Source organism: Martes martes (genome assembly GCF_963455335.1).
Source record: "Martes martes genome assembly, chromosome: 4".
In the NCBI taxonomy this organism is placed as follows: Eukaryota; Metazoa; Chordata; class Mammalia; order Carnivora; family Mustelidae; genus Martes; species Martes martes.
In genome coordinates this window covers 111,713,668-111,728,217 of record NC_137891.1, presented here as the reverse complement: position 1 = coordinate 111,728,217, position 14,550 = coordinate 111,713,668, and the positions used below count along the sequence as shown (strand labels likewise).

The 14,550-nt window shown below is 39.3% G+C and overlaps 2 protein-coding genes across 2 annotated transcripts in view; one reads left to right on the top strand and one right to left on the bottom strand.

Annotated features, from left to right (window-relative positions):
* Nucleotides 1–13,282, bottom strand: part of ALG14 (ALG14 UDP-N-acetylglucosaminyltransferase subunit) — a 90,015-nt gene extending 76,733 nt beyond the window's left edge. Inside the window, exons 1-2 of the mRNA XM_080802220.1 lie at nucleotides 13,106–13,282; nucleotides 8,235–8,386 (exon numbers count right to left, since the gene is read on the bottom strand). Of these exons, the coding sequence (XP_080658346.1) occupies nucleotides 8,235–8,386; nucleotides 13,106–13,241 (288 nt within the window). The 5' untranslated portion in view covers nucleotides 13,242–13,282. The remainder of the gene's footprint in view (nucleotides 1–8,234; nucleotides 8,387–13,105) is intronic.
* Nucleotides 13,283–13,388: 106 nt separating this feature from the next.
* The window catches only part of LOC308340832 (TLC domain-containing protein 4-like), a 112,851-nt gene continuing 111,689 nt past the window's right edge, over nucleotides 13,389–14,550 (top strand). The window contains exon 1 of the mRNA XM_080800241.1: nucleotides 13,389–13,517. The gene's annotated coding sequence lies outside the window, so the exon portion shown is untranslated. The remainder of the gene's footprint in view (nucleotides 13,518–14,550) is intronic.

Below are 14,550 nucleotides of genomic sequence, written 5' to 3'. Positions count from 1 at the left end.
TTCTTGGATATTGGCTGTGGAAACATTTTTCTAGACATGCTTCCTAAGGTAAGGGAAACAAAAGCAAAAATAAACTATTGGGATTACATCAAAATAATTAGCTTTTGCATAGCAAAGGAAACCATCAATAAAACAAAAGGCAACCTACTGAATAGGAGAAGATATCTGCAAATGGTATATTCAGTGAAGAGTTAATATCCCCCAAATACAAAGAACTTCTACAACTCAACACCAAAACCCCAAATAATATGATTAAAAATGGACAGTGGACCTGAATACACATTTTTCCAAAGAAGACATGCAGATAGCCAACAGGCACATGAAAAGATACTCAACATCAAGGAAAAGTGAATCAAAGCCACAATGAGACACCTCCTTAACACCTGTCAGAATAGCTTGAGTGAAAAAGATAAGAAATAACAGGGTTGGTGAAGATGCGGAGAAAAAAGAACTCTTGTGCACTGTTGGAGGGAATGCAAACTGCTGCAGCCATTGTGGAAAACCAGATGACGATTACCCAGAATTCCAAAAACAGAAAAACCATACAATCCAATAATTCCACTATTGGGTATTTACCCAAAGAAAACAAAAACGCTAATTCGAAGAGACGTATGCACCCCATGTTCACTGCAGCATTATTTACAAGAGCCAAGATATGGAAGCAATCCAGTGTTCACTGACAGATGAACGGATAAAGATGATGTGATATCTACAACTATATCTCCATACACATACACACAACGGACTATCAGCCATAAAAAAGGATGAAATCTTACCATTAGTGAAAAGATGGATGGATCTAGAGAGTATTATGTTAAGTGAAATAAGTCAGAGAAAGACAAATACCATATGATTTCACTTATAGGTGGAATCTAAAAAACAAAACAATTAACAAAGAGCAGAAACAAACCCATAAAGACAAAGAACAAACTAATAGCTGCCAGAGGGAAAGCAGCTGGGAGGGTGGGCAAATGGGTAAAGGGGTATGATACAGGCTTTCAGTATTGGAATGAATAAGTCACAGGAATAAAAGGTACAACATAGGGGATATAGTCAATGGTATTTTAATTGTGTTTTATGATGACAGATGGTAGCTACACTTCAGATGAGCACAGCATAATGTATAAACTCATCAAATTGTTCTGTTGTACACTAGATACTAATGTAACATTATATTCCAGCTATACTTCAATTAAAGAAAAAGTAAAAAATAAAATCAGATCATATCACTCTTTTACCTAAAAACTCCCAATAGCTCCCCATTTCACACAAGAGGGAAAAAATATCTAAGACTAAAAATGGACCACAATGTCTTTTTTTTTTTTTTAAGATTTTATTTATTTATTTGACAGACAGAGATCACAAGCAGGCAGAGAGGCAGGCAGAGAGAAAGGAGGAAGCAGGCTCCCTGCTGAGCAGAGAGCCTGATGTGGGGCCTGATCCCAGGACCCTGAGATCATGAGCTGAGCTGAAGGCAGAGGCTTAACCCACTGAGCCACCCAGGCGCCCCAGGACCACAATGTCTTAAAAATGAATCTGATCTCGGGATGCCTGGGTGGCTCAGGTGGTTTTATCTCCTTTTGTCTCTGGTCATGATCCCAGGGTCCTGGAATTGAGACCCACACTGGGCTCCTTGCTCAGCGAGGAGCCTGCTTCTCCCTCTGCCTGTTGTTCCCTCTGCTTGTGCTCTCTCTGACAAATAACATCTTTTAAAAAAATCTGATCTCAGTATCCTCACATGAACTTCTATGGGCTCATACGCAGCTCTTCCTCCCTTATTTTGCTTTGGTCAATTTGACCTCTTTGTTATTTCAAAAACATGCCAGGTACAGCCCCACCTCAGGGTCTTCCTTGCATTTATTTATTGTTTCCTCTCCAAGAATGCTCTTTCCCCAGATGGCTTTCTACCTTCCCTTCCCTTTCAGGTCTTTGTTCAAACGTCACTTTCCTGGCCGCTTTGCCTAAAACTGCAACCTCCCTTTAACCCCCTCAATATTTTTTTTTTTTTTAAGAGTTTATTTATTTATTTGACAGACAGAGATCACAAGTAGGCAGAGAGGCAGGCAGAGAGAGAGAGGGATAAGCAGGCTCCCCGCTGAGCGGAGAGCCCGATGCAGGGCTCGATCCCAGGACCCTGGGATCATGACCTGAGCTGAAGGCAGAGGCTTTAACCCACTGAGCCACCCAGGGGCCCCTCAATATTCTGCTTTAGTTTTCTCCTTAGCATTTAACACTAATACATTATACATTTTACTTGATTATCTTGTTTATTGCCACCCCATTGGAACGTAAGCACTGTCAGGGCAGAGATTCTTGTATGTTTTATTCACTACTATATCACTAACATTCAGAAAGTATTCAATAAGTATTTGTTAAATGAACGAATGAATGCTAAATATAGACTTATGAAGGAAAAAAATCCAACCTAGAATTCTAAATGAACAATGCAATTAAAGGAAGGTCAAAACCAAAACATATTCTCAAGCAAACAAGAACCATGGAAAGAATAAATCTCTTATAGACCATCCACGGAAGAATAAAAATATACTCTGGAAGAAAGACATTAGATCCAAAAGGAAGGAGTAGCAAGAATAAGCAAAGAAAATGAACCTAAGTAGGCACTGACTGTATAAAACAACAATGTAGTAAGTAATTCGGGTGGTATAAAAACAAGGTAGAACCAAAACAGTAAACCATAATATGTAAGATGGGAAGAGGTGTTTAGAGTCAAAACATTCTAAAAGCCGTGTTTTTCAGGAGGAGGATAGGGATATTAAGTTCTTGACTTAAGTTTGGTAACCAGGCAGACAATTTAAGAATAACATCTTGGAGAATAGAATAATTTCCATTCCAGAAGGGAAAAAGGGAGGATAAAGAAAGCTCAATTAACTCAAACAGAAGACCAAAAAGGAGGATAAAAAGATTCAAAATATGGTAAGTAGAAAGAACCAAATAAAATAGTAGAAACAAATCTAATACATTAATGATCATAACAAATGTGCATGTACAAACATGCTAGTTAAAGGACAATGATTCTTGGTTTTGAATTTTTAAAATTGTGTTATATGTCATTTTAAAAAGACACCCCTAAAACACAACCACCACCAAAAGGTAAAAACAAAGAGATGGGCAAAGATATGCCATGTGAACATGATAGCACAGATAACAAAAATGGCAAGAGAATATATTTTCTTAAGATTTTATTTATTTATTTGACACACAGGTAGAACACAGGTAGGCAGAGAGGCAGGCAGAGGGAGAAGGAGAAACGTGCTCTCTGCGGAGCAGGGGGCCTGATGTGGGGCTCGATCCTAGGAACCTGGGATCACGATCTAAGCCAAAGGCAGCCGCCTAACCAACTGAGCCACCCAGGTGCCCCCAGAGAATATTATGAAAATATTTATGCCAATATTATAAACTTGTAAACTCATAAAAAATAGACATATTCCTAGAAAAATATCTTAGCAAAGTTGACTTACAAACAAACAGAAAGCCCAGAGTTTATAACCATGACAAAAAGAACACATCAGTGCCAGGTATTTTTATAGACAAGTTCTATAAATTTAAAATGTAACTCCAAATTAATACAAATTCCTTCCCAAAACAACAAGTTGTATATTCACATAATCATATTAATGTAACCTTGATATCAAAACTAAAGAACAAGACAAGAAAGGAAAAGTATAGGGCAATCTCACTCATGAACATTAATGAAATAATTCCTAAACAATATACTTGCAAACAAAATCCAACAATGTGTTAAAATGTAACTCACTATGAAGAAACAGGGTTTATCCCAAGAATTCAACAATAGTTCATGCCTTGTAATTGGCCATGTAAACAGATAAAATGGGAAAAACATTATGATCAACTAAGATAAAGAAAAGATATTTGATAAAAATCAACAACCAAATATTATTTAAAATTAAACTCTTGGCAAATTTTTAAGATCATAAAAACTATAAGGATGACCACTACACTGCTGCTTCTATTAGTTACTTTTCTGGGAGTTCTAAAAACAAAACAAGAAAAAGAAATAAAAGGTATAAAGATTAGAAAGAATCATAATTGTTACTATTTGCAGATGATATTATCTTTGTAGATAATAGTGTATAAATTATTGGAATTAGAGTGTAGCAAGGTGGTTCTTTTAAGATCACTATACTCAAATCAATTATATTTTTATATACTGCAACACAGGAAATCCAATTAAAAGGTATACCACTTACAATAATAAGACAAAACCAGGTACACAGAATAAAAACAACAAAAGATATGCTACTCTCGTGAAGAAAATTAGAAATGGTACTGAAAAGCATTTAAGGAAACCTAAATAATGCAGAGACAGATGATGCCCCTGGATAGGAAGATATCATCATGTAGATTTAAGTTCTCCTCAAAATGACACACTAATTCAGTTAAATTAAAATACAAATTTCAACATGTTTCTTTGTGATCTTGCCAAAGCTAACTCAAAAACCCATGTGAAGAAAGAATCCCTAAGACACTTCTGAAGAGTGAGACTACAGGAGCTTGATATTAGGAATAGACAAACAAACCAGTCAACAAAGACGAAAGCTCACATACAGATCTTTACATGCAGAGAAACTTGATATACCAGTGGTAGCACTGCAGATCAGTGAAAAAAGTATTTAATAAATAGCCTTGAGCTAGTGCTGGTAGCTTCTGTACTAGACCATGCAAATCTGATTGTTCAATTCTTGGCTAATAAGGGCTCTGCCAGCAAAGGTACTGATCGTTACTGATTTCTTCAACAAGACTCCTCCCCAGTGTTATGAGCTCCATGGAAGGTATAATGGATAGCTGCCTAGGAGGCTGCAGGTACAAGTCCCCTAAGCTGTAGTGAAAAAAGAGAAGAGTAAGTAGATTCCTCCCTTGAACAAAGCTTGGTGGAAAGGTGTCTCTCTACCTGGCTTCTCTCCCATATGCCCATATGGCATATGGCGCAGCCAACAGAAAGGACAACAGGTACATTCATGTTAAAACCCTCAATGGTTCTCTGCATCTCTGCAGAAACTCTTCCCAGCTTCAGATTCATGAGTAGAGACCCTTTTAGGAATAAGACAGTATTTTTCCTCTAAAAAGGGTTACAATGCCCCAGCAGTAAATTAATTGATGGAAGAAAGTAGTCTAACAGAGATGCTTAGTCCTACACTGGTGGTACCACTTTGATAGTAAGACAAAATAATGGCACTTTAAAAATTCAAAAGTTTTGGCTTTTGTATTAAAGTGAATCAAAAACTTGTATGGACCTAGAGGGTATTATGTTAAGTAAAATATGTCAGACAGAGAAAGACAAAGAACACATGATTTCACTTATATGGAATCTAAAAAGCAAAAGAAACAAACAAAGCAGAAACAGACCCATAAATACAGAGAAAAACTGGTATCTGCCAGAGAAGACAGGGTGAGGGATGGGCAAAATGGATGAAGGGGAGTGAGAGGTACAGGCTTCCAGTTATGGAATATGTAGATCATGGGAATAAAAAGTTACAGCATAGGAAATACAGTCAGTGGTATTATAATAGTGTTGTACAGTGGCACATGGGAGCTATACTTGTGGTGAGCACAGAATAATGCATAGAACTGTCATATCACTGTGTTGTGTACCTGAAACTAATGTAATATTGTGTGTCAGCTAGACTTCAATTAAAAAAATTAATTAATTAAAGTGAAAGACACCCAACTTACAGAATTCTAAAGTCCATAACAATCTTCCTATAGGGGCCCCTGGGTGGCTCAGTTGGTTAAATGTTCAACTCTTGATTTTGGCTCAGGTCATGATCTCAGAGTCCTGAGCCTGAGCCCCTGATGAGTCCATGCCGAGCATGGAACCTGTTTAAGATTCTCTCTCTCTCTCTTTCCCCCTCTGTCCCTCTCCCACTCTCAAAAAAAACCCAAAACAAACCCCACAATCTTCCTGTATAAAACAATCTTCCAAATGTTTCATTAAGCCATGAAATTCAGCAAATAAACAATACATCTGCTGATGGACCTGGAGGGAAATAGTCAATGTGTATGCTAAATTAAAACTGGAGCCTCTAATTGGATGCAATTTCAGAAAGAAGAATACACACGCTAATAATAGGGTAAAAAGATACTTGTTCCTCATGTTGAAAACAATAACAAATTGTAATTACTCAACTTCCATATTTTTAAGTAGTCTTTATCACTGCTAAATTATAATACTATATTCCACTTGTGTAAAAAAAATCACCATTGTATTTTTCTAATTCTCCAATTCTAATATACTCTCTAAGAAATTCAATGAGATTTTTAGTCTCTGGTGCCTTGAGTAATCCCCAAAGCATTCTTTCTCACTCAGTTTTTAGGACTGTAAAAGAATGCACAAAAGAAGCAGAGTGGCCCATGCAGAAAAAGTTTTGGAGAAGACACGTTTAGGTAAGTGCCACGTATTAGGTGGACCTTATTTATACCCCTGGGTCTCCATTTTCTCATCTGTAAAATAAGGATGGTATTAGCTGACTTTCATATTATTTAAAGGATCAATTACACACACAGGGATGAATAGTGTCTCCCCAAAATTCCTGTCTATCAGGAATCTGCGTCAATGTGACCTGATTTGGAAAAAGGTCTTGTAGGTGGAATCAAGTTAAGATGAGGTCACACTGAATGAGTCTGGGCCCTATACCCAATGACTGTCTTTATGAGAAGGGAATGTGAAGACAGAGACACAGGAATGGCACCATGACAATGGAGGCAGAGATTAAAATGATGCTGCTATAAGCCAAGGAATGCCAAGGAGTGTTGGCAACCATCAGAAGCCAGGAAGAGGCAAGGAAGAATTCTCCCCTAGGGTCTTCAGAGAGAACATAGCCCAGCTGAATCCTTGATTTCAGATTTCTAGCCTCCAGAACTGTGAGAGAATACATTTCTGCCCTTAGTCGCCCAGTCTGTGGTACTTTGTTGCAGAAGCCATAAGAAAGAAATACAGTATTGATTCCTAAAACAGAAATGAAGCATTTGGCTTATCGCCCACATAGAAAAAACATCCCATAGCATTTTGTTATGGCTGAATAACAGGCAGATTCTGTTCTCGTTTAACATGGAATCTCCAAGGATAAAGTGTTTCTGTTAGGCATAATTTAAAAAGTGACCAAAACTCAACTGAAACAGACTTAAAAAGGCCTGGAGGTGGGGTGGGGTGAGGATGTGAAAGAGGAAATGAAAGGGAGCAAGAGAGGGGTGATATTAGTGGATCCTGAATTTCCCACACAGATGCAGGTGGACCTCTGCAGTTACTGAAGGCAGGACTCACCACCTGGTTTCTCATTATACTCTTCCTGTGTATTAACGTCATTCTTTCTCTCAACTATAGTCTATCTTTAACCACCAGGTGAAAACATGACTGCCAGCAGCTCCCAAACTTTCTCTTCCACAGAGCGTGTCCCCAAAGAAACACTGCCTCCATTTTCTGGGTCCCCAAGTCCAAAAAGCCCAGAGAAATACTGAGTAGCCTGAGCCGGGTCTGCTTCCACTCCTGAACTACCTGTTGCCGCCCCGTGACTGGGCAGGTACCAGAGGGAGGGAGGAATGGAGACAATCTACACAAAGAACAGCTCTAGTTTCTTTCCTTGATCAAGAGGTAGCTTCACTTTTGTTCTTTCACCCCTAATTCTGACCAAAATGCTAAACTGAAGTGAGCAACCAGAGATAGAGAAGTTAATTTTAAAGGCAGATACAAATACTACCTGGAATTTAAATAAAAACTTAAAAAAAGAAACTCCCAATGGACATACCTATTTGGCTATGTTATACTAATGTTATGTTTTATGTATTTCTCAATAGGTGAAAGCAACATTTGGAAATAATAATCTACGCCCTTGAAGAAGTGGTCAGTCATAGCTACATCAAGAAGTGCAACATATTGATAAAGAACTTTAGCGAAGAGCCAATGCGCACACGAACGAGACGTTTTACGTAAGTTTAAACTTTTCCAGTTGGAATTAACTGAAAAACTATTTCCCCTATTTAAAAGAATAAAAGAGAACATAAGAAATTAAGCTACCACTTGAAGATGTATCTTAAAGAGATTCTTATCTTTTGGTAGTAGAGGAAACTTATTCAATCAGCAATAAACATTTCCCTGCCCCTTGCGGGTGGGGCGCTGAGGTGCCACGAGATTGTTTCCAGAGATAATTCACCTCAATATTCAACCTTTAACTCTCTTAGAAAAAGAAATGATCACTTACCATGGTAGTGGGGTCTCTATCAGCTCGATTTCGTTCAAAAGAATTTATTTTATGGGCACTCATTTCATCAGTATCGGCAATGATATAGTGTCTAGGAGAGTAAGCACTGGACAGGTTCTCAAGCAGTCTCAGGATCTCAGTGGTGTGCCCACCTGGAAAAAATATTGGAAGGCCTAAGATTAAGAAACCCACAGTGTAGTTACCAGAGGGGAGGTGGGTGAGGGGATGGGTGAAATAGGTGATGGGGATTAAGGAGGGCACTTGTCACGAGCACCCCATGTTGTATGGAAGTATTCAATCACTACATTGTATACCTGAAACTAATACTACACTATGTTAACTACCTGGAATTTAAATAAAAACTTAAAAAAAGAAACTCCCAATGGACATACCTATTTGGCTATGTTATACTAATGTTATGTTTTATGTATTTCTCAATAGGTGAAAGCAACATTTGGAAATAATAATCTACGCCCTTGTAGAAACACTACTTTCATATGGGGTAAGAGGATAGTAACTGTATAAAAATAAAACTGGCACTAGCAGTAGGTGCTAAGGAGCACAAAGAAGTAGAAGACACAACTCCTGTTATCAAGAAGGCTGGTAGGAGAGGGGAAAGACACACAGACATTTAAAGAGTGATGCAAGAAGACAACATGCAAAATTTAAATTGGGGCAGAGGTGAGGAAAGCAAATAGTTATGAAAGACCAACCCTGTAAGAGGAAGGGAGATCCCTGGTAAAGGCTGAGAGGACTTGAAAGGTGAAGCTAATGGATGGATAGGAGTAGAGAGACCACTGGCCAGGAGTGGGATTATTAGGACGTGAGATGCTAAGAGCTGAGATGTGTGTTCAAGGACTGGTGGAATACTGTGAAGGAGGACGAGGGTGAAATCAGATCAGGAAAGTAGCCTGGAAAATGCAAAGATGGTCACCGGGTCACTGAAGGTTACTGTGCTGAGAAGTAATGTCAAGGAGGCATGAGCACTGACCCTCAGGGCTTGGGGCTTCCTAAGGAAGACTTCCGCTCAGGAATGTAACCCCAGCTCCTAAGAGAGGTCTCAGCATACTACAGGTCGTCAAATATGTAGCAGCTTCACCAAACAACTGTTCGATTTTTGGAATTGTACAATTTCCAAAATTTTAATACTTTAATTTCAAAACCATGAATTTAAAAATCAACTGTGTACACTGAGGTTTCCTTTGGAAGAAAAAACCCCCAAAAGAACATCAACCTCTCATGTTAACGATATAGCATTTAAGCAAAGCAATCAAACTCCTTCTCAATGAGCCCTATCATACCCATTTCGTTTCACTTCACACTCTCTCAGCCTCAGCCAGGTTGATGTCCTGAACATTCTCTGTATTCATCTTATTTGTTACCTCCTCCTTGCCTCTGGTCAATGTCCCTCCCACCTACTAAACTCTCCCCCACCATTACTGTTGTAAGAAAGTACTTTCAGTAATGACACAGTGAACATACAGAAGGATAATCAAACAAATTAAGTGTGTGGTTTCTCCCAACGCACATATTTTCTTATAGTAGAAAGGGAAGGATTACTCTCTAGGTTCCAGAAGGAATTAAATACAGAAATAAAATTGGCATAGATTACGTGTGAGGAGGAATTAGAATCATACTTTATAACTTGTAACCCATCTTCTTGTCTGGGGCATGCAATTTACACATCTGATTTATACTAATTTTAGTATTTTTGTTTTTAGCCTTGAGAAAATGTGGTTTGCAAAGTAGGTACTTGTTTTCACAGCTGGACCAATTAAGGATAAAAAGGATAATATCCACATTTTCCACTGCAATTAAAACTTCATTATACCTGCTCTAACAGTCTTTTCTTTTTTTAAAAGGAAACATTTACTGAATACATTCTTTGAAGATTTAACCTTGCCACTGAATAAAGTCATTAAAATGATGGGCTTTGTCTTCCATTTTACTCTTAATAACTATTAAGATATATTCTTTGGGAACAAAATCATCTCAGTTTTATCTTAGAATATTTCCAGAATCCAACCTCTTCCCCAATCTCCTTTGCTACTACCCTGCTCCAGGCCACAACACTCTCACATCAGTTATGACCATGGATTCCTGGTCTGCTCCTCCTTCGCTTGTCTATTCAAGTGTCTACGTTAGTCTGTTCTCAACACAGCATCCAGTGTGATTCTGTTAAGAGAGTTGATGAGTTTACCTCTGCTCAAAACTCTCCAGTGGCTTCCCTTCTCACATGCAATAAAAGGCATCTTGTAATTTGACCCCTTAATTTATTACCTCATGGAGCTCATCTGCTTCTACCTGACTTAAGTCTACTCCGGCCACTCTGCCCTCCTTGCTGTTGGGTATCCGTCATCTCCCCAGGGAGGCTTTTCCTTACAATTCTGTGTAAAATGAAACCGCCTGTCCCTACGTCATAATATTTATGACCATACAATTTAATATGCAATCTAGTTATTTCTTTTGTTTTTCTCTCCCCTAACCCTTGCTCCACTAGAAGGTAAGCATGATGATGGCAGGGACTTCTGCTAATTTTGTTACTGTTGATCTTCAGTGCCTTGAAAAAAGTAGGCATTCCTATTACTGAATGAGAGGGTAGGTGAGCATATGGTATTAAATCTAAAATTTGCCTAAGGAAATCATATGATATTTCAAAGAAAAGTACTAATTTTGATTGATGTTCTTTGAAAATATGTGGTTGATTAATAATATTTTATGGAATCTAAAGACCAGACATTTTTTGGTACTCAAGGTAAACACTTGAAAATGTCTTCCCCCTCCCCCAAAATTCTGGGCATGAACTATTAAACTATTTGTCCGATTATAAGTCTTTCTTTGACTTGGATGATTCTTAGAGGTCTCTGACCTCTTCCTACTCTGAATGATTTGAATGACAAAGGCGCCACTTGTCAGACTAATTCTCCATCTTAATTTGGGTTCCCAGTCCACCAAATCTAATACTGTCAAGTAAATAGCTCTAACATCCATTTACCCATTTGTTCAAGACAGAAACCTGGACATGATTCCCAAGCCTTTCCTTCCCTCACCTCCCACTTTCAAACCACAAGTTCCTACTTGTCTTCCTACCTCAGTCTTTGTCAAAACATTCTCTTGACAATGCAGGCTGAATCATCTCTGTAAAAGCTTAGATTTAATTGGGTCACACTCTACTCAAAAGTATTTTAAAAGATCCTTTCCTACCAGGACTAACAACAGTCACCATTTATTAAATGCTTATCATATGCCAAGCACTCTGCTAAACACTTTAAATACTGCATTTAATTTCTCCTCACCTCATCCCATATTTTTCAAGGTTGAAACAGTTCAGTGAGGTTAACTAATTTGCCCAAGGTCACCAAGTTAGTAAGTGGCAGAGATGTGATTCAGCTCCAGGATTATGTCAGTCTAGAGCCTGTGGTCCTAACCCCTACATGGTATGAAGCAGTGGAGTAGTGCCAATAGCTTTATAGATCATGGTTTACAACGCCCTTTGGGATTTAGACTGGGCTTACAGCTCCACATGGAACTCAAAGCAACAATGCCCTCCCACCTCTGGGCATTCCAAGTGCTATCAACTTCTTTTCACATCCTTCTAGTCTGCAAAATCTCTTTGGTTGATTCCTAGTCATCTTACAATTCTCAGTTTAGACATCACTTCTTCCAGGAACTTTCCTGTCTCAAGCTCAGATAAAATGGTGTCCTTCCTGAAGACTTTCATAGCAGTCTATACTTCTCAGATTATAGGAAGTACCCATTTTGTGTTTTTTTTTTTTCCTGTTAGTTTTTCTGTCATCTCCTTTTCATTCACTGCTGTATCCTTGTACCTTTCACACTGCTTCACTGCCTAATCACCACTCCGTGGCAAGTAGTAGTAGTCTGTTTTATTTCTAGAGTCTAGCATAGTGTCTGACTTCTCAATGGCTCACCATACGTTAAGTGAATAAAGTAATGAATTGTATTTGAGCATAAGTTTAGAACATTTGCTAATAATATAAATATTATTCTAACTGTATACAATTTCCTAGCATTTCTAAATCTACACAATATTTCTATCTCTGTCAGAACTTATCCATTTAAAATGGTGAGGGCCTGGGGTGCCTGGGTGGCTCAGTGGGTTAAAGCCTCTGCTTTTGGCTCAGGTCATGATCTCAGGGTCCTGGGATAGAGCCCCGCACTGGCACCGGGCTCTCTGCTCAGCAGGAAGCCTGCTTCCCCCCCTCTCTCTGCCTGCCTCTCTGCCTACTTGTGATCTCTGTCTGTAAAAAAAAAAAAAAAAAAAAATCTTTAAAATTGTGAGGGCCTGCAGAGCTGGTAGACTCTTAAATTTTATTACCTGATAGGGCAGCTTGCTGTTCGCATGCTGACACAACATTCTGAAATGTGTATTGTTCTATGGTCAGTAGATAATTGTTTCTAACCTCATGGATTTGTATATTTATAAATGTGACAATTCACTTTGCCTCATTTATCATGTAGTATTCATGTTTCCTAAACTAAATATAAAATGCCTAGGTTAATAACGCAAAACGGCAATTTCTACTCAGGAAAATTGTAAGTTAGCATCATAAGGCTTCTGCGTCCCCTCTGCTCATTAATAATTTGTTAAAATAACATACGCTACGTGGAAGCTTAATTACAGACAAGTGTAAGTTACTCATTTGTCGGTAAAAGATGCCTGGGCCGCGTCAGCAAACCAGAATTTTGCCCCGGCTGGGCTGACCGGTTCCGGTTAACACAAGGGAACTACAAATCTCAGCATGCAATGCTCCAAAAAGTGCTAAGGAGACTAGACAGGAGCGTCGCGGTGTACTCTGGGGTTTGTAGTGACCGACCCAGGAGCGACTCGACAGTCACCGCCCAATACTTACCGGACCCAGCCACCACCAAGAGACTGCAAGACTGACGGGGCCCCAGGACCCGAGAATGGAGCACAACCCACAGCCGCAGTGCCAGCAGCGCGGCCACCGCAGCTCCCGCCGCCACTAGGATAAAGACGCTAGCCATGCAAGAAACGACGCATGCGTACTATCTCCCGGCGCCGCCGCTCAGAAGCGGTCAAAGTTCAAGAAGTACTGACGCGCCGAAGGCGCAAAGGGGCGTGTCGGCCTCATGATGGGCGGGGCTTGTCTGCGCTGGGCGGAGTTCATGGACAGAGGCGGAAGTGCTGGCTCTGGGGACTTTGGTGGCTTTCCTACTGTATTCCACGCGGCTGTCTCCCAAGCATAAACTGATATTCGGCGAGTTAAACCCAAGAGAAGTGTGATTTCCATCCGTGACGAGGTCAGGACACCTGTTCACCCTAAAGACTCCGGAGCTCTCAAGTTAGGAGGTGTTCCCGCGCCACTAACTTTGTGAATTCCACCTGAGGCCAGTAGCATACATTGCCTTTTTCCTTCCTTCCTTCTTTCTTTCCTTCCTTCCTTCCTTCCTTCCTTTCCTCCTTCTTTCCTACCTTTCTTTCTTCTTTCCTTCCTTCCTTCCTTTCTGTCCTTTTTCTTTCTTTTTTTTTTCTTTCTTTCTTTTTAAATGCCAAGGGAAAAGTTTCTGTTGCAACACGCAGACATTAGTGTGCTTGCCAGTAAAAGTTACTTCAGTGCAAAAAATTAAATTTAGGGCCTTCATCAGAATCTCTTTCTGGATACTCGTATTTTTGACTTTTCTAGGCATTTTCACAGATCTTTGTGATTAGAGTGGCCGAGGGTGATCACCTCCAATTATGCCATGATCCTGAGAGGAGTGGAAGCTCATTGACTCAAGGTAGCAGGATAGAGAAGGCAGCGTCCAACAATTATTACTCAGTTAATTTTTTTAATTTTTTTTTATTTTAATAAACATATAATGTATTTTTATCCCCAGGGGTACAGGTCTGTGATACTCAGTTAATTTTACCACAAAGCCAACACCTCCCGTAATCCCAATTTTGCCTTTTTTGTTTTTGTTGTTGTTACCTGTGTAATCCATATTGCAGCAATATAAGAATACTGAGATTACAGAAGTCCCCTCACCCCAAGTGTAATTTGCCATTAGTGCCATAGAGACTGTAGATTGGACAGGGCAAGTACACAGATGAATAAACAGGTCCTGAAAGATAAAACAGTTTGCTCAAGTGAAATAGTGGCGGATCTAGATCTAGATTTAGAAACCAGAAACCTAACTCTTACATAGGAGTATTACAGTATTCCATTTCTAAATTTCAGGCTTACTTGATTATCACACTTGCCTAGAGCCTAGAAGTGTCTTTTAAAATGCAGTCTCTCGGGAGAGACCTGGGATCAGGTTAGCTAACCAGTGTGTCAATGTCTACCAGCAGTCA